The sequence below is a fragment of the Musca autumnalis genome, unplaced genomic scaffold (genome assembly GCF_047663935.1).
Source record: "Musca autumnalis isolate F117 unplaced genomic scaffold, ASM4766393v1 scaffold_4, whole genome shotgun sequence".
NCBI classification, from domain to species: Eukaryota; Metazoa; Arthropoda; class Insecta; order Diptera; family Muscidae; genus Musca; species Musca autumnalis.
In genome coordinates, this window is record NW_027411977.1 from 74,135,363 (window position 1) to 74,161,458 (window position 26,096).

The 26,096-nt window shown below is 36.5% G+C and overlaps 3 protein-coding genes across 3 annotated transcripts in view; all 3 read left to right on the forward strand.

Moving 5' to 3' along the window:
- LOC141401065 (uncharacterized) overlaps positions 1-13,371 on the forward strand; it is an 81,675-nt gene extending 68,304 nt beyond the window's left edge. Inside the window, exons 2-3 of the mRNA XM_073980893.1 lie at positions 12,849-13,085; positions 13,162-13,371. Coding sequence (XP_073836994.1) covers positions 12,930-13,085; positions 13,162-13,350 — 345 coding nt within the window. The 5' untranslated portion in view covers positions 12,849-12,929 and the 3' untranslated portion in view covers positions 13,351-13,371. The remainder of the gene's footprint in view (positions 1-12,848; positions 13,086-13,161) is intronic.
- The window catches only part of LOC141401064 (uncharacterized), a 105,912-nt gene that overhangs the window by 68,400 nt on the left and 11,416 nt on the right, over positions 1-26,096 (forward strand). The window lies entirely within an intron of this gene.
- LOC141401063 (uncharacterized) overlaps positions 1-26,096 on the forward strand; it is a 66,350-nt gene that overhangs the window by 20,557 nt on the left and 19,697 nt on the right. The window lies entirely within an intron of this gene.

Here is a 26,096-nt window from a genome sequence, read left to right on the forward strand (position 1 = left end):
TCTAACTCAGAGTCCATAAAAATATCTAAAAAAAAAAATTAATTAAAAATACGTACAGAACCTAGACAATGTCCAGAAAAATGTGAGACCAAAATTTTATAGATAAGGATTTTATATTGCATATTGCAGCTACAACAAAAGACAAAAGTTTATTGTTGGAACATTATTTCAAGAATATATTTTTTGGTTTAATACGAAAAATTTGAGAAAATTTGTTGGGAGTTATTCTACTATTTCGCTAAATTTCCAAACAAAACCTGAAACCTGAAACCTCTTCAAGGAAAATAGCTTATCATCGTGAAAGTATATTTGCTTAGTGTGATAAGCAATAGAATTAGGAAATAAAGAGTGATATTGATATTACAATCAAAGAAAAAACATAAAATTTAAAAGCCGTATAACGCGCGAAATAGTTAAAATCAGTTGAGGCACATGTGCTTTTCGCATAGAGCGAGTTCATCTCTGTCAATATGTTTGCATTTTTCCATGTTTCATTCAGCGACCAAAGTGTGCCATCAGTTGCATCTTACTGCACTAAAATGCTTCATGTGGGTAAAAATAACGCGATGTTCATATGATTATAAGGCGCATCCGATTTCAGTGACCCCCTGTTAAAGATACGTCAATAAGACAAATTCTATACAGATTCGTCCAGAACCGCGGATGTGCTACCTTATTCTATGTTTGGTTAAATACGAATACTACTCCCGAATCTCTGTAATTTATGACGCACCTTTTTGAAAAATTTTATTATCGCGTACAAAGGATTCCATTTATGTAAAAAAATTAAGGGAAATCGCGTTTAAGTATGCTGATTAGTCAAAATAAAATTTTCTTATTTTCCTATTTTCAGGGATCTATATCAGCGGTTTTAGTGGATGGATTCGATCGCGGTAGGGCTCATTAAATCCGGCGCGGAAAAAAACTAAAATCACGCGGGGTTCAAGGGTACCTGAGTCACAGATGTAAATTTTGATCCAAAAAATAGGTTTTTAAAGAAAATTTACGCACCAAAAATTCGACTTTGGACTCCTACTACTAGGGAGCTGTACGGAGCACACTCGTGAGATATACATCAAACAACGTGGAATCACGAGTTCTACAATCCAATAAATAGTTTAGGTCTTTATCTGGTTGCGCCCTCCAATTATAAGAAAAATTCAAAAAACCCCGATTTCAAAACTTCAAAATGTCAGCATCGATTTAAGGGGGATGCACTGTATATATCGAGAAGTCATACATTAGAACCATGTTGCCGCAGGGGTGTTCTACAATTCTTTCTTTGAGCTCAGGTCTGAATTTTCCCTGGTTTGACCAGAAATCAAGAAAAAACACAAAAAACTTGCTAACTTCAACACATTTTTACCCATTTTTTTGTATTACCACCAACGCAGCTTCCACAAAAATTATTTGTTATGGTCCATATTATGAGACCCCCGCTAAAACACTTCAATTAATATAAATATATTCATATTATATAAAATATAATGACAGTTCGCGACTTATTAAATGGTGAACCTCAACTTCAACGATTGTAAAACATTTTTGAATATTACCATATCCAAATCTGAACACTGATGGGCCGGTTGGCTTTGAATTACAAGTTAAATAAAATTTAATTGAATTGAAATTTCAGTATAATTTGGCAAGCTTTTTTCTAGTGCAAATTTCGTCATACATTGCAAATGTCTTAGAATTGGACAGACATAGCGTGATGGGTGCACCAAATACATAAAATCGGGCGAATATATATGGGACAGAATTTGCGTGTTTGGTCCATCAATTACTTCAAATCGGGCGAATATATATATGAGAGTTGTATCTATATATAAACCGATATCAACCAAATTTGGCAGATTCGTTTCAAGGCCGATTATAAACATCTGCACGAAATTTTGAAGCTTGTCCCTGTGAACCCTGACTTGGGCCCCATGGTGCTGCAGCGTGATTACAAACAAAAATGGAAAAATGGGATGTATTACCGACTATTGCGATATCACCGTTATTTGCCACCTACGCCACCTACTGTGTATCATTGCAAATGTGGGATTTTCTACTTTCATAGTCAGAGTTTGTTTTTGGAAGGTCCCCAACCAAAGTTGTGATATTGGTCATTATTATTAAAATCGCAAAAATGAAAAGTTGGGTTCTATTAGCGGATATTGCGATATCTTTGTTGTTTGACCACCTACGACAACCTACGTTACATCGTTGCAAATGTGATCTTTTCTATTTTCATTAGCAGGTTTTGCTTCTGATATAGAGGCGGAAATATTCGCTTTGAAATACAATTTTGACTTTTTCCCTAAATAGGTTTTTTGCCCATTCCAAACCCTGAATATTATGCGACAATCACCAAAATCAATAGGCTTCTTCCCCTCCAGGATCTTCATAAAAATCCAAAATTTGGTGACGATGGGATCAAAAATGCGACCTGTAGCGTGATTACAAGGTTTAGATGGACAGACGCACGGACACACGTAGCCAGATGGACTCAGCTCGTCCAGACATTCATTTTGTTATGTATATTAATGGGTCTGCGACCATTATTTCGATGCGTTACAAACTTTTTGGCCAAAACCAACTTATAATGCCCTCCCCACATATTGGTGTAGGGTATAGCAAATTTTCCTTGCGGCAATTGTCAGTTTGTCGGTAAGAGAGGGTGTTAAGGGGCAAAGAATTACCATATGGCTCACCTCTCTCTCCATCAAACTGGCAATTGCTGCAATGAAAATTACATAATATAAATGTGGACATTCTAAAAAGTTGTATGTTGGAGAATAGGGTGGTCAAGCAACTCGTACTTTAATTCGTTGATTTTAGCCATTGTTAAACACTCTTGTGCGCTGGTGCGTTGTCGTGATGAAAAATTATTTTCTTGTGTTGTAAGCCAGGACGTTTTTCTCGAATTTGTACATTTTATTGATCCAAAAGGTTGCAATAGTACTCTGAATTTATTGTTTTACCCTTTTGCAGATAGTCAATCAATAAAATACTTTTGACGTCCCAAAAAACCGTTGCCATAACCTTACCAGCCGATTAAATTGTTTTTGCCTTCTTTGGGGCACTTCCTCCAGCTTCAGTCCATTGTTTGGATTGTTCTTTTGTCTCTGGAGTATAGTGGTGGATTCATGTCTAATAAGCAGTCATGAAACGACGCTTAAAATCCATTTTATTTCGCTTAAAACGATCCAAACAAGCTTGAGAAATATTCATTCTTATGCGTTTTTGATCGACTGTTAACAAATGCGGCACCCATCTTGCAGAAAGCTTTTTCATCTGTAGTTCTTCATGCAAAATTAAATGGACTCGATCATTTGAGATGCCCATGATATTAGCAATTTCACGCACTTTTATTGGTCGATCATTTAATACCATATCATGCACTTTGGCAACAATTTCTGTTGTTGTTGTTGCTGTTTTTGGACGTCCACTACGTGGTTCATCTTCAATGCTTGTACGACCACGTTTAAATTCAGCAACCCAATTTTTTACTGTTGCATATGAAGGAGCACTTTCACCTAACACATGCACCATATCATTATGAATTTCTTTTTCCGATAAACCTTTTTTTATGTAAATATTTAATGACAGCACGCATTTCTAATTTTTCCATTGTAAAAAAATTGCGGATGCGTCTTTTTTGAACACTTGTTTCTATATGAAGGAGTTGCCAGATCGAAACAAAATTTAACATGTGTTCATAACAGAGATGGAAGTTTCCAAACACTTAACTTTTTTCTGTTTATACCGCGCTGTTTGTGCTAGCCTAAGAAGTTTCCGAACTGCCCTCGTACGTCCGGTGTATATTTATGCATAGTTTTTTATGGATATAAACTTCGTAGCCCATGTACATAAATAAATTGCTTTAATTGTCCATGGGACATAAGCCTCTTTTGACTCGCGATAGAACTTCAGAATTCAAATGCACTCATCTCATTATGGGGAATATTTAGCGACCTCTATGAACATCACCAAATAACTTCATCTCGTCGTAATCAAAAAGAAAAATTGTTTTATATAAATGTTATAGCTTACAAATAAGACAAAATATAATTTAAAACTGGTGGTTGCACGAGAATGCAAAACAAACAAAAAAACAAGTAAGAGAGGGTTATAGGCAGACAGGGCCGACCATGTGATACCCTACTCTAGTACACCTGGGCACTATTTTCCAAGGAATTTCTTTTATATGATTGCGACATAATTTAGACGTCCTGTCTTACATACATAAGTTGATATACATGGTTACATGGTAACATACCAGAGATATAGAACATACATATATACGCCGTCATTACTGGAAACGTAAACGTAATCTGGGCTTTTTCGCTACATATTATTAAAACAAGTTTGAAAGTATCATTCAGCTTTTCCGGCGGAGATATACCCTCAGCCTCGCACACAAAGAAAATAAGTAAACTCAATACTTATAACGTCTCAATGTTTTTTTAATGTTGGGGCAATTTCCCAAGAATAATGGAATTTGACCCCCCTAAAAAAATTGTACCGTCGTAGCAAGTGCCACAAAGACAAAAATGCAAAAAAGCTGAAACAATCCGAGACGAGTCCATAAGCGGCTCTCTTTCCAAAATTTGTGTGAGAGAGGCACTCGAAGGAGTGTTCCGATGTAGTCCATACGGACGTATTCCAAGTCTTTAAGAAATAATACGATGTACAAAATTAAGACCAAACCGGTTTCTTCCCTCGAGGGTTATCTTAGACACTAGTCAGTTTAGTTGGCGTCCTATCAGTTTAGTTGGCGTCCAAAAAAATTGCACCGTCGTAAGAGTGGCCGCAAGGCGAACATGTTTCAAACAAATTCAAAACGGTTCGAAAAGAGCTGTTAAACTATACTTTTCCCAAAGGAGTGGGCCGATATAGTCCATATTCGAAATTGATATATGCATGGAAGTAATATTTCCACATTCCTAGTTTGGAACAATTCGGTTAGTCGCTTCTGGAACTATTGTGCGAATAATCTTAGCGAAAAATTTCGAACTTAAAGTAAGTTTGGACAAAATTTACGAGACCTAAAATTTTAACCAAACAGGTCGATTCTTCGAGAGTTATCGTGCGAACCAGCCAGCCAGAGGGACATGGGTAAATCGACTCCAAATTGTCTGAAATGGATTTTGCCCAAACAGATTTGGGGTTATTTCGATAATCCCGTTGGCTTAAATGTTAAGGGTATAAACAAATATTAAAAGAATTTTAGAAATAGTTTTCGGTGATTTTTATCGAACCGATCAATGAAAAAAACCAATATTTCGAAGTACTATTACATTATTTTTTTACCAAAGGTATCACAAAAACTTCAAGACCCGTACAGCATATTTGAAACAATTTAAAAACCTTGGGAATCCTTCTTTCATGATTTGAAAACTTTTTTATCATGATTGCGACATTTTGTAACATGGAATGTAAATGTAGTTCTATGCAAGAAAAATATGTCCGGATTACCGAGTGTATAATGTAAAAAATTCTAGTGTCCGGATTACCGCGTTGTCCGGATTATCGAGGCTATACTATGTAAGTAAATAGTTTCAAATAAAAAAGTATATAAATCCATTTTACTCAACGTGAGTGGTAAATAAATACATTATGGCCGCATCCGATGTCGCTCTTTTTACACTTTTGCTCCCAAACCTGGCAAGATAAGTTACGCAATACCAAAATTTTATCGCCCTATACGAGGGCAGTTCGGAAACTTCTTAGCCTAGCACAAAAAGGGCGGTATAAACAGAAAAAAGATAAGTGTTTTGGAAACTTCCATCTCTGTTATGAACACATGTTAAATTTCGTTTCGATCTGGCAACTCCTTCATATAGAAACAGGTGTTCAAAACAGACGCATCCGCAATTTTTTTACAATGGAAAAATTAGAAATGCGTTCCTGCATTAAATATTTACATAAAAAAGGTTTATCGGGACAAGAAATTCATAATGATATGGTGAATGTGTTAGGTGAAAGTGCTCCTTCATATGCAACAGTAAAAAATTGGGTTGCTGAATTTAAACGTGGTCGTACAAGCATTGAAGATGAACCACGTAGTGGACGTCCAAAAACAGCAACAACAACAGAAATTGTAGCCAAAGTGCATGATATGGTATTAAATGATAGACGAATAAAAGTGCGTGAAATTGCTAATATCATGGGCATCTCAAATGATCGAGTCCATTTAATTTTGCATGATGAACTACAGATGAAAAAGCTTTCTGCAAGATGGGTGCCGCATTTGTTAACAGTCGATCAAAAACGCATAAGAATGAACATTTCTCAAGCTTGTTTGGAACGTTTTAAGCGAAATAAAATGGATGTTAAGCGTCGTTTCATAACTGTTGATGAGACATGGATCCACCACTATACTCCAGGGACAAAAGAACAATCCAAACAATGGACTGAAGCTGAAGGAAGTGCCCCAAAGAAGGCAAAAACAATTCAATCGGCTGGTAAGGTTATGGCAACGGTTTTTTGGGACTTCAAAGGTATTTTATTGATTGACTACCTGCAAAAGGGTAAAACAATAAATTCAGAGTACTATTGCAAACTTTTGGATCAATTAAATGTACAAATTCGAGAAAAACGTCCTGGCTTACAACACAAAAAAATAATTTTTCATCAAGACAACGCACCAGCGCACAAGAGTGTTTTAACAATGGCTAAAATCAACGAATTAATTAAAGTACGAGTTGCTTGACCACCCACCTTATTCTCCTGATTTAGCTCCCAGTGACTTTTACTTGTTCCCAGATCTAAAAAAAATCCTTGCTGGCAAGCGTTTTACCTCAAATGAAGATGCAATTACAGTTGTAAACCACTATTTTGAAGACCTTGAGGAAAACTATTTTAATCATGGGATGTGATTGCTAGAAAAGCGTTGGACTAAGTGTATTGAAGTTTCAGGAGATTATATTGAAAAATAAAATTTCTCTTCTTCTATTCTCTTTCATTGATAGGCTAAGAAGTTTCCGAACTGCCCTCGTAAGTTTAACCGCATTACATGAGGTAGTACGCCATATCGCTTATTTACTGAAAGAGTGGCATAACTCAAAAATACGTTTTCTGACAGCTTATTTACTAGGAGTTTGACATAAATCAACAATTTTTTTTTTGAGTTTATGAAGTATTGGGACATTTCAAATCATGCTCGGGACAAGAAATTCATAATGATATGGTGAATGTGTTAGGTGAAAGTGCTCCTTCATATGCAACAGTAAAAAATTGGGTTGCTGAATTTAAACGTGGTCGTACAAGCATTGAAGATGAACCACGTAGTGGACGTCCAAAAACAGCAACAACAACAGAAATTGTAGCCAAAGTGCATGATATGGTATTAAATGATAGACGAATAAAAGTGCGTGAAATTGCTAATATCATGGGCATCTCAAATGATCGAGTCCATTTAATTTTGCATGATGAACTACAGATGAAAAAGCTTTCTGCAAGATGGGTGCCGCATTTGTTAACAGTCGATCAAAAACGCATAAGAATGAACATTTCTCAAGCTTGTTTGGAACGTTTTAAGCGAAATAAAATGGATGTTAAGCGTCGTTTCATAACTGTTGATGAGACATGGATCCACCACTATACTCCAGGGACAAAAGAACAATCCAAACAATGGACTGAAGCTGAAGGAAGTGCCCCAAAGAAGGCAAAAACAATTCAATCGGCTGGTAAGGTTATGGCAACGGTTTTTTGGGACTTCAAAGGTATTTTATTGATTGACTACCTGCAAAAGGGTAAAACAATAAATTCAGAGTACTATTGCAAACTTTTGGATCAATTAAATGTACAAATTCGAGAAAAACGTCCTGGCTTACAACACAAAAAAATAATTTTTCATCAAGACAACGCACCAGCGCACAAGAGTGTTTTAACAATGGCTAAAATCAACGAATTAATTAAAGTACGAGTTGCTTGACCACCCACCTTATTCTCCTGATTTAGCTCCCAGTGACTTTTACTTGCTCCCAGATCTAAAAAAATCCTTGCTGGCAAGCGTTTTACCTCAAATGAAGATGCAATTACAGTTGTAAACCACTATTTTGAAGACCTTGAAGAAAACTATTTTAATCAAGGGATGTGATTGCTAGAAAAGCGTTGGACTAAGTGTATTGAAGTTTCAGGAGATTATATTGAAAAATAAAAATATTTTTGAAAAACTAACTATTCTCTGTCATTTATAGGCTAAGAAGTTTCCGAACTGCCCTCGTAAGTTTAACCGCATTCTTACTTAAGACAATGGAATATACGATCGTCACCATGATAAAGAGTAACAGTTCCAACGATTTGCTTAAATACAAACAACATACATATGTTAAAAAGGCATATCAGTGGAAACCGCATTACATGAGGTAGTACGCCATATCGCTTATTTACTGAAAGAGTGGCATAACTCAAAAATACGTTTTCTGAGTTAGCAACTTCTATTTTTTCTAGAGCTTCTACTTTATCTTGTGTCAAACTTTCATGTTGATATCTCTAAAACTCAGCGAGTTACAGCTTATTTACTAGGAGTTTGGCATAAATCAACAATTTTTTTTTTTGAGTCTATGAAGTATTAAGACATTTCAAATAATGCTTGATCTTGCTCAGAAATTTAACACGAATATCAGGCTAGCTCTTTGTAAAACATTGTCCAAGTAGCTAATATATTTTTGTGTAAAAATATTTTTAAGTTGCCATGGGAAGTCAAATTTCAATCGCCAACTTAAAACGCGTTTTCTCGAAACTGGATTATTTGAGATGTGTCAATCTTTGAGTAAATGAGCGATATAGAGAGAACCTTCGAAATGTAGACGTATACACTCCCTGTATACATCGACATCAAATGCATCTGCACCAACGTCAGCACGGAAACGTTTATCTACTCTTTAGACGAGTTCCAGGTAGACCGGGTCCTGAGGAACTGTTGAACCATATGCTAAAGAATAGATGGATAAGCTGCGCGCTACATGACGTAACAAAAAGAGGCAAAGCTGGCCTGGGAACACCACACGGGTGGATATCAACACCTCTACTGTAGGCTACTATCATAAATAGTCTAGTAGGGAACTTAACCGACGCGTCGGTCGCGACGGGGGATTTGAAACAGTCTGCCATCCCGACGACGCACAGTGTTGCCGCTTCCATGTGAATTTTTGCACAAGTACTTATGAGGGTACAGGAATATCGGTTGAGATTTGGATATAGGCCCCATAAACATATATCTTTTCCCGATTTTGCTACAACTTGTTCAATTTTCATCGAATAGCCTTCACATTTAAATATGTTATTTTCTTAAGGTCCTGAATATATACACCGATTTTCACAAAAATCGGTTCAGATTTGGATATAGCCCCCATATATGTATATCTTTCCCCATTTTGCTATAACGCGGTCAATTTTAATCGAATAGCCTTCAAATTTTATATGTGATATTTTCCTATGCCCCTGAGTAGTTTCACCGATTTTCGTAAAAATCGGTTCAGATTTTAATATAGCTCCCATATATATCTTCCTCCTATTTTGCTATAATTCGCTCAATTCTCAAAAAGATATATATGGGGACTATATAAAATCTGAACCGATATATCTCAGAAGTTTGCAGGGATGGGCAGAATGTTTTTACACATTTTGCTTCGGAAGAGATGTCCAATTAAGGGAAATCAAGAGGCAAGGTGGAAATCATAATTTTTTTATATCAAATTTAAATTTTTAATTCTTGATAACGGTACTTTGCCCATGTCCAGTTGATGTCAATTTATTGCACTAAATTGTTATATCTATATAGCCCACCCATCAAATCTCCATCCAAAACTGTTTATATTATCAACAAGATTTTCAGAAATAATTATTTTAGTGGTCGTCTAATTTTCACATGATTATCGCTTTTCATTCCCTGAAATATTTTTATTATTTTAAGAGCTACAACTTCGTTATGGCTGCACATATCGACAGAATTCTTTCAGATTTGTCGTATCTGATGTATATACTGTAAGAAAGAAACGTAAATATATATAAAAGTTAACATCAAATTTTTCGATTTTTGTCGACTGCGGCAACACTATGCGACACGTTATAATACGTCTTAGGGGAAAGAATCCAAATCTGCTCTGTAGGGGGGTCGAAACGGCTCTTAAAATAGCTTGCAAACTGGGCCAGACCGAGAGGTCTAAATGTTAACACGAACAAGTAAGAACGGCGTTAAGTTCGGCCGGGCCGAACTTGTTATACCCTCCACCACGAGTTGTATTGAAGTAAAATGGAATAATTAGTTTCCTTTCGTGTATGAAGGGGACTTAATACACAATTTCAGCAATTTCGGTAAAGCAGCGTGAGACACGTCGATCTGTACCGACAAATTTCTGGCGAAAAGTTTTTAGACTCAAAGAAGACTAAATACCAAATTTCCTATATTTCGGTAAGAGAATGTGGCTAAAACTAAAAAAAAACGAAAATCAAGAAGTACGCTTCTATGGGGATATAGGAAGACGTTGACCTCTACTGAAAATACCATTCTGGAATATTGTATAACCTGTTGGAAGACTAAATAACGAATTTCAGTCGTTTCGGTGGGATATTGACGTCGCAACCTTCAACCTTCTAAGGGGACTATATCGAAACATGGACCTATACCGACGAATTTTAGTCGGAAATGGGGGGCAATATGAAGGCGTGGACCTGTACAGACAAATTCCTGGGGAACAGTTTTATATCACAGACGAATGAATTCGTGGACCTATAGCGACAATTTAAAGGGAAAGTTGAGTACCCTCAACGAAGTCTAAACACCAAATTTCAGCCATTTCGGAGGAATATTGAGGCCACAAGTTTCAAAATACCGAAAATCGGCATGTACCGTTCTATGGGGGCTACATGAACGCGTGGACCTATACCGACAAATTTAAAGGGGGAAGTTTTATACCCCCAACAAAGGTTATATACCAAATTTCAGCCACTTCGGTGGAATATTGAGGCCACAACTTTCAAAATACCGAAAATCGGGAGATGCCGTTCTATGGGGGCTATATGAAGGCGTAGACCGATACCGACAAAATTCTGGGGGAAATTTTTATGCCCCCAACGAAGACTAAGCACTAAATTTCAGCCTTTTCGGTGTTATAATGAAGCTAAAACCTTCAATATACCGAAAATCGGGAGGTATGGGGGCTATATGAAGGCGTGGACAGATACGGATGAAATTCTTGTGGAACGTTTTATACCCCCAACGAAGACTAAATACCAAATTTCAGCCATTTCGGTGTAATAATAAAGCTAAAACCTTCAAAATACCGAAAATCGGGTGGTACCGTTCTATGGGGGCTATATCAAAACCTGGACCGATATAGCCCATTTGCAATAGCAAACATCATAGGAGTAATAGAAACTTGTATACCAAATTACAAAGCTTTATCTTAAAAATTGTGAGCTGTATCTTGATTTCAACAGACGGACGGACTGGCGGACGTACATACGGACATGGTTAGATCGACTTAGAATTTTACGCTGATCAAGAATATATATACTTCATAGGGTCTCCGATGAATATTTCGATGTGTTACAAACGGAATGACATATTTAAAGTATACCCTCAATAATATGGTGGAGGGTATAAAAACCGAAATTATGTATATTCACAAGAAAGGTAGGAGCTTTCGAAGAACCCTTTTCGTAAATAAGACAATAAACACTCCCTGTGAGTAATTCTGAATAGTAAACTGTAAGACCATTTTCGGGAAAGGGCTAATAAAACCCACAGATGTTGGCCAAGCTGTCGTAGGGCTATAGGCTTAAACTGGTGTTACAGAAGCGTAATTAGCCCCATTCTAACATACGCAGCTAGTTCGGTTAAAAGTTGTAGTTAAATTTAGTTCGGTTAATAATTGTAGTAAAATTTTCAAAATATCGAAAATCGGAAGGTACTAAACCAAAATATGGTCCTATGTTGATAATTTTTGGTGGAGAAGTTTTGTGGCAACTGGAAATCTCCAATGCCAAATTACAGTAGTTCTGTCAAAAAATTTTACTAAAATCCTGAAAATATCGATAATCGGGAGGTACCGTTATATGGGGTTGTACCAAAACATGGACCTATGTTTTTTAATTGTAGATGTTTGCGACCACTGAGAGCCTTTAATGCCAAATTATAGGTATTTACAGGTTCAACACTCGGGTGCAAAAATATAGCGTTCTAGCTCAATTATTGTGGGCGTTAGAGTGGGCGTTAGAGTGGCTCAGGATTTTATCCTGAACAAAAATATATATACTTTATAGAGTCACAAATGATTCTTTCGTATAATTCAGCCATATGACCTGAGGAGTTTTTATTTATTTATTTATGCTAGTTTTCCAACAAATATTCCTTAATACCGACCTTATTTTTTAAATAGACGCACTACAAAAGGACGACTCTGAATGCATTGGCAAACACTTCTTACCCTTGGATGAAGGGCATGTGCCTATTGCATATAAAAAGTTCAAACCTTTTGCATTTGAAAATTTCAATGTCGAACCAAAAGAAGCAGTAATGGTAAACGCCGAAGGCAGTCTTATAATTCGAATAGATTATTATGAGGGAAATGAACCAATTATTTATGCTGGACCACTAGAAGAACATGGGAATTATACCCTAGAGCAAATTTTTTGGTATTGGCTTGAACAAACTGAACCTCAAAATGACTTGGGAGATACAAAATTTCCAGCTGAAATACATTTAATGTTTTTTCACATGGACTACTTAGACCTTGCACCTGCGGATAAAAAGTCTTTTGGAATGATGGTATTTACATTCCGCTTTAAGGTGACAAATTGTTATTAATGAATTCGAAAAGAAAATTCTTAATATGGATTTTTCATTTTAGGTTGTGGAAAAGACAACATTTAAGTTTTTTGAGACAGTGGGCCAATATTTGCCATTGATAAGACTTCCATTTCAAACTGTTATGCTTCCGACGGCTTCAATACCTTCGATAGAGGAGATTTTCAATAGAAATTTTAGCCACTTCTATTCGTATCATGGCTCAACTTGTTACTCCATGAATCTTAAGGATGTTGTATGGTTCGATTTTGTCGCGTCCATAGAAATAGGTGTGGATTTTGTGAGTGTTTCTGGAATTGGAATTTTCAATTAAAATTTTTAGTGATTATTTTGTTTTTGTTTATTTCTTTCTATAGGTCCAGCAAGTCGAATACTTAGAGTTTAAGGACGGCTCACAATTAATGAGGAAAATTATAGTTCAAAAACCTCCAGTGGGACAGGTTTTTAAATCATTCGGTAACACTGGTGTTTCACAAGATACGATGGTTGTGAAATATCTTTTAGTGTTCGCTGTTTTGTTAGTTGAAATTCTTCAAAATATGTAATTTTGGAATAAAATCACTCAATAAAAATAATCCATACCCATACTATATGCCATATAGGGTCAAATTAAATTTCTTAAAACTTTTTCCAAAAAAAATGGCTAGCGGTAATTGTGCAATTTTAATTGCCTCAACCGCCAACAATTTGGCTGTGGAAAATTCTGATGTTGTTTGTTATACCCTCCACAATAGCACAGTGGATGCGTCAACGACAAAAATCAAAAACTTTATGTCTTCGTTTTAAAAATTTAAGGATACAAATAACTTCCAAACCTTCCAAATTTTTCGAAACTCATCTTATTTTTGCCTTTTGTCGGGGTTCTTAAGGAGAAAAATAGTTACAAATATGACTAATTTTGGAGAAAACAATTTATTTTAAAACAAGTAAAAAAGTATCAGTCGGCTTTGCCGACAGAGGTATACCCTCAGCCTGTATATATTGAAACAATTTTTTCCCAAATAAAAAGTATGAATTTAGGGGTTTTTAAAAATTTTGGGAATTTGAACCGACAAAAATGTTTGTTAGGATTAGAGATCAACAGTTTTGCGGAGGAGATACTAAAAGGAATGGATCTACATTGACCATTATGGAAGTGGATCTCCAGCCACTACATATGGTGCCATAGGGGGTTTTTACACCCTTCGGGATGTTTGCTGAAGAAGTATGAACTTGCCTCTAAAAAAACGTTTACCATCGTAATTGATACAGCGAATGCAAGTTGCTTCAACAAAAATCAAAGTGATTCGACAGCAGGTCTCAAAGTGAACTTATCCGCAATTTTGTGTGGGAGGTACCAGATGGAGTGAAAAAATATAGTCCATCTTTGAACCTGATCTATATCTAGCAGATATATTAGGATGTGTACAATATGGACCAATTCGGTCACTCCCTTCAAGAGTTACCGTATGAACAAATTTTCCGAACATTTTTGAACTTTTGTGGGGGAGGTACCTGAAGGAGTGGACCGATATGGCTTATCTTCAAAAATAAATATGTTTGGACAAAATATTATTAAGGCCAAATTTTGGCCCGAATCGGCAGATCCGATCGAGAGTTATCTTGCGCTCCAACCACATCACACGGTGTCATAGGGTTTTTTTTGCAACTTTCAGGCTATTTTCTCAGGAAGTATGGACTTGCCCCTAATAAAACTTGTACCGTCGTATGGAGGGTAGTGAATACAAGTTGCTAAAACAAAAATCAGAGCGATTCGAGAAATGGGTCTAAACTGAACTTTTCCTAAATTTTGTGTGGGAGGTACCCGAAGGAGTGGACCGATTGAGTCCATATTGAAACCTTATCTAAGTCTGGTACACATTTTACGATGGGCAAAGTATGGACCAAATCAGTTACTCTCTTCAAGAGTTACCGTGCGCACAATTTTTCCGAACATTTTCGAACTTTTGTGGGGGAGGTACCGGAAGGAGTGGACCGATATAGCCCATCTTCGAACTTAAACTAAGTTTGGGCAAAATATAACAAAAGCCAAAATTTGAACCGAATCAGTTCATCCGTTCGAGAGTTATCGTGCGCTCCAGCCAGACAGACAGACAGACGGACGGACATTGCTCAATCGACTCCAAATTGTCTGAAACACATTTCGTCCAAAAATACTTGGGGTCTAAAACCATTATTTCGATGAGGCACATTTTGCCCGTATGAAAGTGTATATACCCTCGTTAGCATAAATGCTGAGGGTATAACAAGTAAGAACGGCTTTAAGTTTGGCCGGCCGAACTTGTTGTCCCCTACACCACGAGTGGTATTTAAGTAAAATGGAACAATTAGTTTCCTATCATTTATGAAGAAGACAATTTCCAAATTTCAGCAAAACAATGTCGCTAACTTCCGGAGGTACAGTTCTGCGGGGGCTATATCAAAACGTCGACCTATACCGACACATTTCTGGCGTAAAGTTTTTAGACTCAAAGAAGAGTAACTACCAAATTTCCGCTATTTCAGTAAGATAAAGTGGTTAAAACCTAGAAGATACAGTAAATCAAGAGGTGCGCTCCAATGGGGTATATAGGAAATCATGGACCTTTACTGGTTATTCTTTTTTGGAACATTTTATAACCTCTTGAAAGACTAAATAACAAATTTCAGTCATTTCGGTGGGATATTGACATCACATCTTTCACAATTACGAAAATCGGGAGGTACCGTTCTGGGGGGGGGGTCTATTCCGACGAAATTCAATCGGAAAGGGTTTTACTTCCATCGTAAACTAAATACCAAATCTCAGCCATTTCGGTGTGTTGTTGTGGCCACAACCTTCCAAATAACGAAAATCGGAAGTACCGTTCTATGGGGGCTATATGAAGCCGTGGACCCATACCAACAAAATTCTGAGGGGAAATTTTATACCCCCAACGAAGGCTTAGTACCAAATTTCAGTCATTTCGGTGTGATAATAAAGCTAAAACCTTCAAAATACCGAAAATCGTATTAAGGTGTGGACGTGTACCAACAAATTTTAGGGGGAAAGCTTTATACCACCAACAAAGACTAAGTACCAAATTTTAGCCATTTCGGTGTGATAATAGTTTTTTCTTGAAAGATTTAGACACTTTTGTTTTGGGATCTATTTATGAGTTTATTTTACATTTGTATTTCATTGATAACCATCGTCTTCTTAAATCATGCCAGTATGGTTTCAGACGAGGGCTTAGTACTACCTCGCTTCTGATTGATTTAACTGATGCCATTAGAGAGACAGTTGAAAGAGGCGAAAATGGAGTTCTCGTAGCATTGGATTTATCGAAGGCATTTGATCGAGTGGATATTTCGAAGATCATAAGTAAACTTCGATCCAATTATTTATTCGATTCATCTGCTTGTGCATTAATTTCATCTTTTTTATTGGGTCGCTCCCAATTCGTTACATTCAATGGTAGTGTTTCCAATATTCGTAATATATACAGTGGAGTACCCCAGGGTTCCATCCTGGGTCCCCTTCTGTTTATTTTATACATTAATGATATTGCCAACAGTGTACACAGACGTGGGTGTACTCCGTTTTTGTATGCTGATGACATTCATCTATTTTTTAATGGTAAAACTGCTGCCGAATTGCAGTCTAATATTAATTCTACATTATGCGACATATCACATTGGTTAGATAGCAACAATTTGGTGATTAATGTTTCTAAATCTAAGTCGATGATATTTGGTCCCACTAGTCGTCTAGGTGGTAGTGTAAATATACATATTGATGGTTCCCCTATACATTTCGTGGACAAGATGAAGTGTCTAGGTGTCATTATCGATTCTAAACTTGATTTTTCCGCACATATTGATGCTTTGTTTCCTAAGATCATAAATGTTCTTCGTAAATTATATAGCACTGAGTTCTACCTGCCCCTCTTTGTTAAAAGGAATCTGGCTCACGCACTGCTAATGTCAGTTATTTCTTATGGCATTGAGGTTATATCAGGTACAACTGATGTACAGTTGAAGAGAGTAGAAAAGCTTTTTAATATGGTTGTCAGATTTGTTTACAGTTTGCGCAGAAGGGACCACATTTCTGCTCATGCGCACAATTTCTTAGGAGTACCTTTTAAAGTTTTTATCCAACAACGTGTTGTGTCTTTTCTTTATAAATCGATATACTTGGATCTGCCAGTGTTACTTCGGGAACGATTTTCGTTTTCAAGATATACTCGTAACATACAGATAATTCTGCCCATTTTTTCCACATCTTGGTTAGAAAATTCTTTTGTTGTTCGTGCTGCTCGGCTGTGGAATCACCTACCCAATGAGCTACGTAACTTCTCTTTCCCATGTTTTGAATTTCGGCGTAAGTTTGAAGCCTTTACTATTAATAGTAATACTACTACTTAATACATACAGTATGCAAAGTTCATATTCGTACACCCCTAAAAAATTAATAAAAACGTTATTAATTCCATATTTTATGTGCAAATATGAAATAATTGATGGGAATTACCATAACGAAGAAAGATTTAAGAATAACAAAACAAATTTTTAATTTATTCCGTCATTTACCTATAGATGGCGCCTGTGTGGGTGGCAAAGTTCGTATTCGTACACCTATAAGCACTATATATTTGGAGTTTTTAAGGATTTTCAAAGCAAAATACCGCAGATTTTTGTTCTTTTCTTCTTTTTGAATGCCTCTGCTTTAGAAATATGTACAAATAACGGTAATTTTATTAAAAATTTTGCATGAAAAAAAAGTCGGACGTATATTTGAAGTAATTAAGACAAATGTGCTAGATATGATTAACTATTGCAATTTATTCCCGAATTTGGGACGAAAATAGCTAATAGCAGTCCTTTTGTACCAATATTCGAGGTCTAATATGAAAATAAATGTTGTCAGCGTTTGGAAATGCATAGAAACGTAATCCGGGCTTAGGTAAAGTAAACACATTTTTGTTTTTTACTTGGTAAAAATCGCACGTTTAGTTTTATATTTGATATTAAATGTATTGAAGTTTTAGAATACGGTTTCGAACATCACTTTATGTCAAAACATATCGGAAATTATTAGGAATAATAATTTTTTAAGGGTGAAAATTTCCCCGAAAGTAATTCATTTCTTCAAAAGGTTACCCCACGTTCTTTCCTGGACAATTTACTTCAATCTTTTGACATTTTTGCACTCATTTTGGATCCTTCGGTAAAGAATTATAATTTTCAATAAGTAAAAACGATTATTTTCCCAATTTTGGCAGCCATAACCCTCGTTCATAGTAAGCGTAGAACTTCAGTCGTACGCGGACAGTATGAAAACTTGTACAGTTTCACTTTTCTTCATAATTTCTCACAGTTTTTGACATAAAATGATTTTCGAAACCGTATTCTAAAACTTCAATACATTTAATGTCAAATATAAAACGAAACTTGCGATTTTCACCAAGTAAAAACCAAAATTGTGTTTACTTTACCTAAGCCCGGATTACGTTTCTTTGCATTTCCAAACGCTGACAACATTTATTTTCATATTAGACCTCGAATATTGGTACAGAAGGACTGCTATTAGCTATTTTCGTCCAAAATTCGGGAATAAAGTGCAATAGTTAATCATATCTAGCACATTTTTCTTAATTATTTCAAATATTCGTCCGACTTTTTATTCATGCAAAATTTTTAATAAAATTACCGTTATTTTTACATATTTCTATAGCAGGGGCATTCCAAAAGAAGAAAATAACAAAAATCTGCGGTATATTGCTTTGAAAATCCTTAAAAACTCCAAATATATAGTGCTTATAGGTGTACGAATACGAACTTTGCCACCCACACGGGCGCCATCTATAGCTAAATGACGGAATAAATTAAAAATTTGTTTTGTTATTCTTAAATCTTTCTTCGTTATGGTAATTCCCATAAATTATTTCATATTTGCACATAAAATATGGAATTAATAACGATTTTATTTATTTTTTAGGGGTGTACGAATATGAACTTTGCATACTGTATATGGTATTTTACTGAGTAGGACATTGTTCTGAATACATGCTTTTTCGATCATGTTGAATTACCAGCAATATATTTTTTTTCTCTCAGTCTCAGTTTTGATTCTTCTATAAGGCTGGGGAGCCTTTTTTGCAATTTTTGTTTTAATAATTTTAACTTACATTGTGTAATATATATCTATTTTGTCTTATCTCTTATCTATAAGTCATTTTGTAATATGAAATAATTTTGTAGTTTCATGCTGTGTTGCGATGCCAATTGGCCAATAGGCTTCTATCGCAATGTATAAATAAATAAATAAAAAAATAAATATTTTTGATATATGTATGTATGATGCTACATATAATATGAAAAACAAGTGCAAATGTAAAGTTCGGCCGCACAGAACTTAATTGTATCCACTACCATGAAATATTCTGACCTCAAATCGAATAATTTGGTTCCTTTCCTGCCTTACCTTACCAGTCGAAAACGTTTTTTTACCATTAAGAACTCCAAACAGCAAATTACAACCAATTCGAACCTAAAATGTAGATAAAAACCTCAAAATACCTGAAATCGGGAGATACCGTAATATGAGGGCTATACCGAAACCTGGACCCAAGACCACAATTTTTGGCGCAGAAGGTTTTTGATCATTGATAACTCCAAAATGGCAAATTACAACCACTGTGACGACGGAAGTCGCTGTTTTATCTTTATATATAAAACTCAATTGTCGTTTGTTGGTAATTGAATCAGTTGAAAACGGGTGGAGGGATTTGGATAATTTTTTGTGGAAATGTTAGTCATAGTCCAGTTTAGGTTTTTATGCAAAGAAAAATTGGCCACGCCCACTTTTCCGCCACTTTTATAAATATGTTATATCTACGAAACTACTCAATAGATTTTCTTGAAATTTTCAGAGAACGTAGAGTGATGGCCCCCTGTTGAAATAGGCAACATAATTGGTTGAATTTCGGATCGGGCGGGGTACCTCCCCTATGCCCTATTTTTGTAAAAATGCAATATTTGCAACAATTACAAATGTATCGCTTTGAAAATTAATTTCCGAGTCAATGGCGATTGTGTCCTACCTTGCTTGCTTATTTGGGGCATTAAGACTGGACAACGCCCACTTTTGTAAATATGTTATATCTACGAAACTACTGAAACGTTTTCCTGAAACTTTCAGCGAATTTACCGGGTTGGTCCCCGATAAAAAAAGGGCTACATATTTGTTGACTTTCGGATCGGGCGGATACCTCCCCTATGCCCTATTTTTGTAAAAATGCAATATATGCAACAATACGAATGTATCGGTTTCGGAATTTATTTGCGAGTCAAAGGCGATTGTGTCTCCAACCTTACGTACTTATTTTGGGACTTAAGATCCGACCACGCTCACTCTCTAATTAGGTTATATCTACAAAACTACTGAAGGGATTTTCAAGGAAATCGCAATTTGTCTAAAATTTTAAATCTTTATAAATAAAAATCAAATGTCGTTCGTTGGTCATGGCATCAGTTGAGAACGGCTGGACCGATTCGATATTTTTTCTGTAAAATGTGCGCCATAACCCGACTTGGGTTTTTATGCAAAGACAATTTACGCCCACTTTTTCAATTTTAAATTTTTATTATTTCTTCAAAACCTACTGAACCGATTTTCCTGAAATTGCCAAGGAATGTACAAGGATGGCCCCGCTTAAAATAGGCTACAAATTCAGTTGAATTTCAGAAGGTGCGGGGTTCTTCCCCTATACCCTACTTTTTAAAAAATGTTATATTTACAATAATTACGAATGTATCTATTTCGGAAGACCTTACCCACTTTTTTAGGATCCAATGACTTGGCCACACCCACTTTTAAAAATATGTTACATCTACAAAACTACTGAACCGATTTTCCTGAAAATATCAGGGAATGTACGGGCATATTTTCTTGAATTTTGAAGAACGCCTTACCTTTATGAATAAAAATCAAATGCTGTCATAACCCAACTAAGGTTTTTTGGAAAGAAAAGTTTACCACGCCCCCCGAAAACAGGTTACATATTTTATTGAATTCCAGAGGGAGCGGGGTACCTCCCCTATGCGATATTTATAAAAAACGTTATATTTGCAAAAATTATGCATGTATCGGATTAAAAATTTACGGATTAATCTACAATCTAGGTACTTCTTTAGGGCCTATAGGCCCGACCACGCCTCTTTTTTTAATATGTCATAACTCCAATACTACTGAAGGGATTTCCATAAAATTTGCGACAAAAGCTCAATCTTTGCCGTTGTTATGTATATTTTATGAATTTCGGAAGAGGTGGAGTACCTTCCCCATGCCGTTCTAATGCTATATATAAGCCAAACGTACGGTTTCAGCATACATTTTGGTAGGCAATGAAGTTGTGTGCACCCTAGGTACATATTTGGAGCCAAAGTACCCGACCAGGCCTACTGATCACGACGCCCACTCTTTTCAAAACATTATTTTTCCAAAACTACTGAACCTAATATTCAGAAAATGTTCAGGAATGTCCCGTGGTCCAAAATGCTATATATTTGTAGACGAATTTCGGGGCCTATTATTTTATAATCGCTATATTTGCTAAACTTATGAGTGCATCGGGACAATAATAAATCCTAAATAGCATAAATTGGCGAAAAAAATCCGACAAAGTCCGTAAGAGAAAAGAAAGGCTACATACAAAAAATCCTTCTCGGTTTGACAATGGACCGAAGAAGTGAGGTAGAAAATACCTATTTTTGAATTGTCAAGCATAAAGTCGATAAAAAGTTGTCATTAAAACTCTTTACGACGGGCCAGCAACGCGGACCGGGGTCTGCTAGTTTCTATATATATATATTTTTTTTTATGATTCTTTATTCTTTTTATTTGTTTTTATTATTTTCATTTCTTTTGTTATTACTTTTTTTTTAATTTTTGTTATTAAATTGAATTCACTTAATACTTGAACTTGAATTATTTAGTGAGCCTCGTTATTCTTTTATTCCCGCCTGATCGAGCGGCCCTCCTTCTTGTTTACGCCAAAAATGCATCAAAACAACATACCGTTACACCACAGTGCGACCGTCGAAAATCATCAAAACAAGTACCAACAACATGCATGCGTAAGAAGATCTAATGTGGACGATGGGCATAAACAAGCAATAACAACATGCATGCGTTGGAGTTTCAGAACGGACGGCAAAGTGGTGTTGTTGTGCTACTGGACTGAGAATGTTGCTAACGAAGATATAAAAGGGAGTCATTAGCAAGAAAACAGGACAGTCAGTGAAAGTGTAAAGTGCGGGTCATACCTATCGTTCAAACGCAGGAGTACGCGGAATCATTGTCGAACCATTGGTGAGTAGAGTGTTAGTAGAGACCCAGTGTTAAAGTGCGGGAAGAACAAATTAGTGGACTTAGTGGGACAGAACGCATAAGCGTGTTTCGTTTGCCGCTTATAGACGATTCAGTAGGTTTCACCCGGATAAGCGTGTTACGTTTGCCGCTTATAGACGATTTAGTTGGTTGGACCCGGATAAGCGTGTTTCGTTTGCCGCTTATAGACGATTCAGTAGGTTTCACCCGGATAAGCGTGTTACGTTTGCCGCTTATAGACGATTTAGTTGGTTGGACCCGGATAAGCGTGTTTCGTTTGCCGCTTATAGACGATTCAGTAGGTTTCACCCGGATAAGCGTGTTACGTTTGCCGCTTATAGACGATTTAGTTGGTTGGACCCGGATAAGCGTGTTTCGTTTGCCGCTTATAGACGATTCAGTAGGTTTCACCCGGATAAGCGTGTACGTTTGCCGCTTATAGACGATTTAGTTGGTTTGACCCGGATAAGCGTGTTTCGTTTGCCGCTTATAGACGATTCAGTGGGTTTCACCCGGATAAGCGTGTTACGTTTGCCGCTTATCGAAGCTTTAGGGACAGTGCGTGAAAGCTCCGAGGTGTGTATTGTAAGCCGCCTATCGCAGGCTGCGTACCCCAGATCAGAAGCGGTTCCCAGCCATCACTGACTCCGAACGTCGCCATCATCGCCGAGTGAACTTACACCTGGAAAGCGTGTTGTATTCGCCGCTTGCCGAGCAGGGAGCACAAAGGACTGACCGAAAGAAGACATTGGAATACCCCGGCCGGAATCCCGCCAACACCAGTTACCAAACAGAGCCCCGTCACAAGCGTGTTCTAATCGCCGCTTCCCAACAGGCCGAGAAACTTCGAGCCAGGGCCAGAGAGAGAGAGAGTTCCGTACAAGGTCTCCTACGGATTGAGCCGAGTAACGTCAGGCCGAGTGCGTCGGGTAGTATCTAAGACATTCGCCATTTACCAATAAACAGAAACAGATCCAAACATTTGCATTTCTTTTACTCGGGTCACTGAATCAAACAAATTTCTGTGACGTAACCTTGGCCTCCGCGAGCTAACCCAAGCAAACGGAGGCGATTGTGTCGTTACACCACTTCGAGCCGAAAATGTTGATCAAATCTTCAAAATACCTGAAGTGGGGAGGTACCGTAATATGAGAGCTATACCGAAACCTGGACCTAAGAAAACAAATTTTGGCGCAGAAGTTTTTTGATCATTGGAAACCCCAAAAACCAAAGTACAGCCAATTTGGGCCGAAAATATAGTACTATTGGGGGCCACCGTGGTGCAATGGTTAGCACGTCCGCCTTGCACTCAGAAGGTCTGCGGTTCGAATCCCAGTCCAAGCTACATCAAATTTACAACGGTGGCAATATTCCCCCTCAGTAATGCTGGCGACATTTCCTGAGTATTTCAGCCATGACAAACTTCTCTAAAAAAAGTGGTGTCGTAAGACACGCCGTTCGGACTCGGCGATAAAAAGTAGGTCCCATATCATTGAGTCAATATGAATCGGCGTGCACTCATTGATATGAGAGAAGTCTCCCTTGTCCCTTCGGGGATGTTGTGGGAACATATGTATGTATGTACTTATGAGGGTACAGGAATGATAAATATCAACTTTGGTCTATATCGGTTGAGATTTGGATATAGGCCCCTATATATATATATTTTCCCGATTTTGCTACAACTTGTTAAATTTTCATCGAATAGCCTTCAAATTTAATATATGTTATTTTCTTAAGGTCCTGAATAGATACACCGATTTTCACAAAAATCGGTTCAGATTTGGATATAGCCCCCATATATATCTTTCCTCCATTTTGCTATAACTCGGTCAATTTTAATCGAATGGCCTTCAAATTTTATATGTCATAGTTGAGTAGTTTCGCCGATTTTCGTAAAAATCTGTTCAGATTTGAATATAACTCCCATATGTTTCTTCCTCCTATTTTGCTATAATTCGCTCAATTCTCAAAAATATATATGGGGACTATATAAAATCTGAACCGATATATCTCAGAAGGTTGCAAGGATGGGCAGAATGTTTTTACACATTCCGCTTCGGAAGAGATGTCCAATTAACAGAAATCAAGAGGCAAGGTGGCAATCATATTTTTTTTTATATCAAATTTAAATTTTTAATTCTTGATAACGGTACTTTGTCCATGTCCAGTTGATGTCAACTTATTGTACTAAAATGTTATATATATAGCCCACCCATCAAATCCCCATCCAAAACTTTTTATATTACACTGTGCAACAAAATTCAATTTTTTTCAAAATGATGGGAAAAACTGATTAGATGATGAAAGTAGAGCTAAAAATATGAGACACGTGTATCGGCGTTTTTCACGTTTACATCGGAAAGTAACCAAAGTAGGCGGGGCAAGTTCCGCCCATTTCTAGCTTTTTCGAAATATTCGAGTTAGGATATCTTGGAATCCTTGCATTTTAGGTATATAGTATCTTTGGCAACTTTACAGAGGAGGACGTGGGCAATTTATTAAAAAGTTTAACCCTCATGCGGTTCATCAGAAGGGTCTTTTTGGTCCTTTTTTCGAAAAACTTTCAAAAACTCCTGTAAAATGTGATCATATCAAATCCAAATATTCTAAAAAATTGTTCGCCATAAAATTTTACTATAGGTCTCAGAATACATTAAATCTGTAAATCTTATCTAATTGACAGAAATCTGCAAAAATGAAAAACACGTTTTAGGGTTAAAGTCGGACTTCATCTGAGTTTATTCAAAATTGTCCAACAAAACATATTTTTAGAGGGATGACGTCAAAGACAAAAATATTCTCCGTCAAGTTTTATTATGGGTCACCAAAGAAATGAAATGCCTATTTACATTATCTGTAAAGTTGCCAAAGACACTATATACCTAAAATGCAAGTATTCCAAGATATATTAACTCGAATATTTCGAAAAAGCTAGAAATGGGAGGAACTTGCCCCGCCTACTTTGGTTACTTTCCGATGTAAACGTGAAAAACGCCGATACACGCGTCTCATATTTTTAGCTCTACTTTCACCATCTACTCAGTTTTCCTTGTCATTTTTTGTTGTCGCACAGTGTTATATGTAGGTATTTACAGGGTCAACACTCGGGTGCAAAAATATAGCGTTCTAGCTCAATTATTGTGGGCGTTAAAGTGTTAGATCTGCTCAGAATTTTATCCTGAACAAAAATACATATAGTTTTGGAGTACAAATGATTCTTTCGTATAATTCAGCCATACGACCTGAGGAGTTTTTATTTATTTATTTATGCTAGTTTTCCAACAAATATTCCTTAATACCGACCTTATTTTATAAATAGACGCACTACAAAAGGATGACTCTGAATGCATTGGTAAACACTTCTTACCCTTGGATGAAGGACATGTGCCTATTGCATATAAAAAGTTCAAACCTTTTGCATTTGAAAACTTCAATGCCGAACCAAAAAAGGCAGAAATGGTAAACGCCGAAGGCAGTCTTATAATTCGAATAGATTATTATGAGGGAAATGAACCAATTATTTATGCTGGACCACTAGAAGAACATGGGAATTATACCTTGGTGCAAATTTTTTGGTATTGGCTTGAAAACACTGAATCTCAAAATGATTTGGGAGATACAAAATTTCCAGCTGAACTACATTTAATGTTTTATCACACGGAATACCCAGACCTCGCACCTGCAGATAAAAAGTCTTTTGGAATGATGGTATTTACATTCCGCTTTAAGGTGATAAATTGATAATAATGAATGCGAAAAGAAAATTGTTAATATGCATTTTTTTATTTAGGTTGTGGAAAAGACAACATTTAAGATTTTTGAGACAGTGAGCCAATATTTGCCATTGATTAGATTTCCTTATCAAACTGTTATGCTTCCGACGGCTTCAATACCTTCGATAGAGGAGATTTTCAACAGAAATTTTAGCCACTTCTA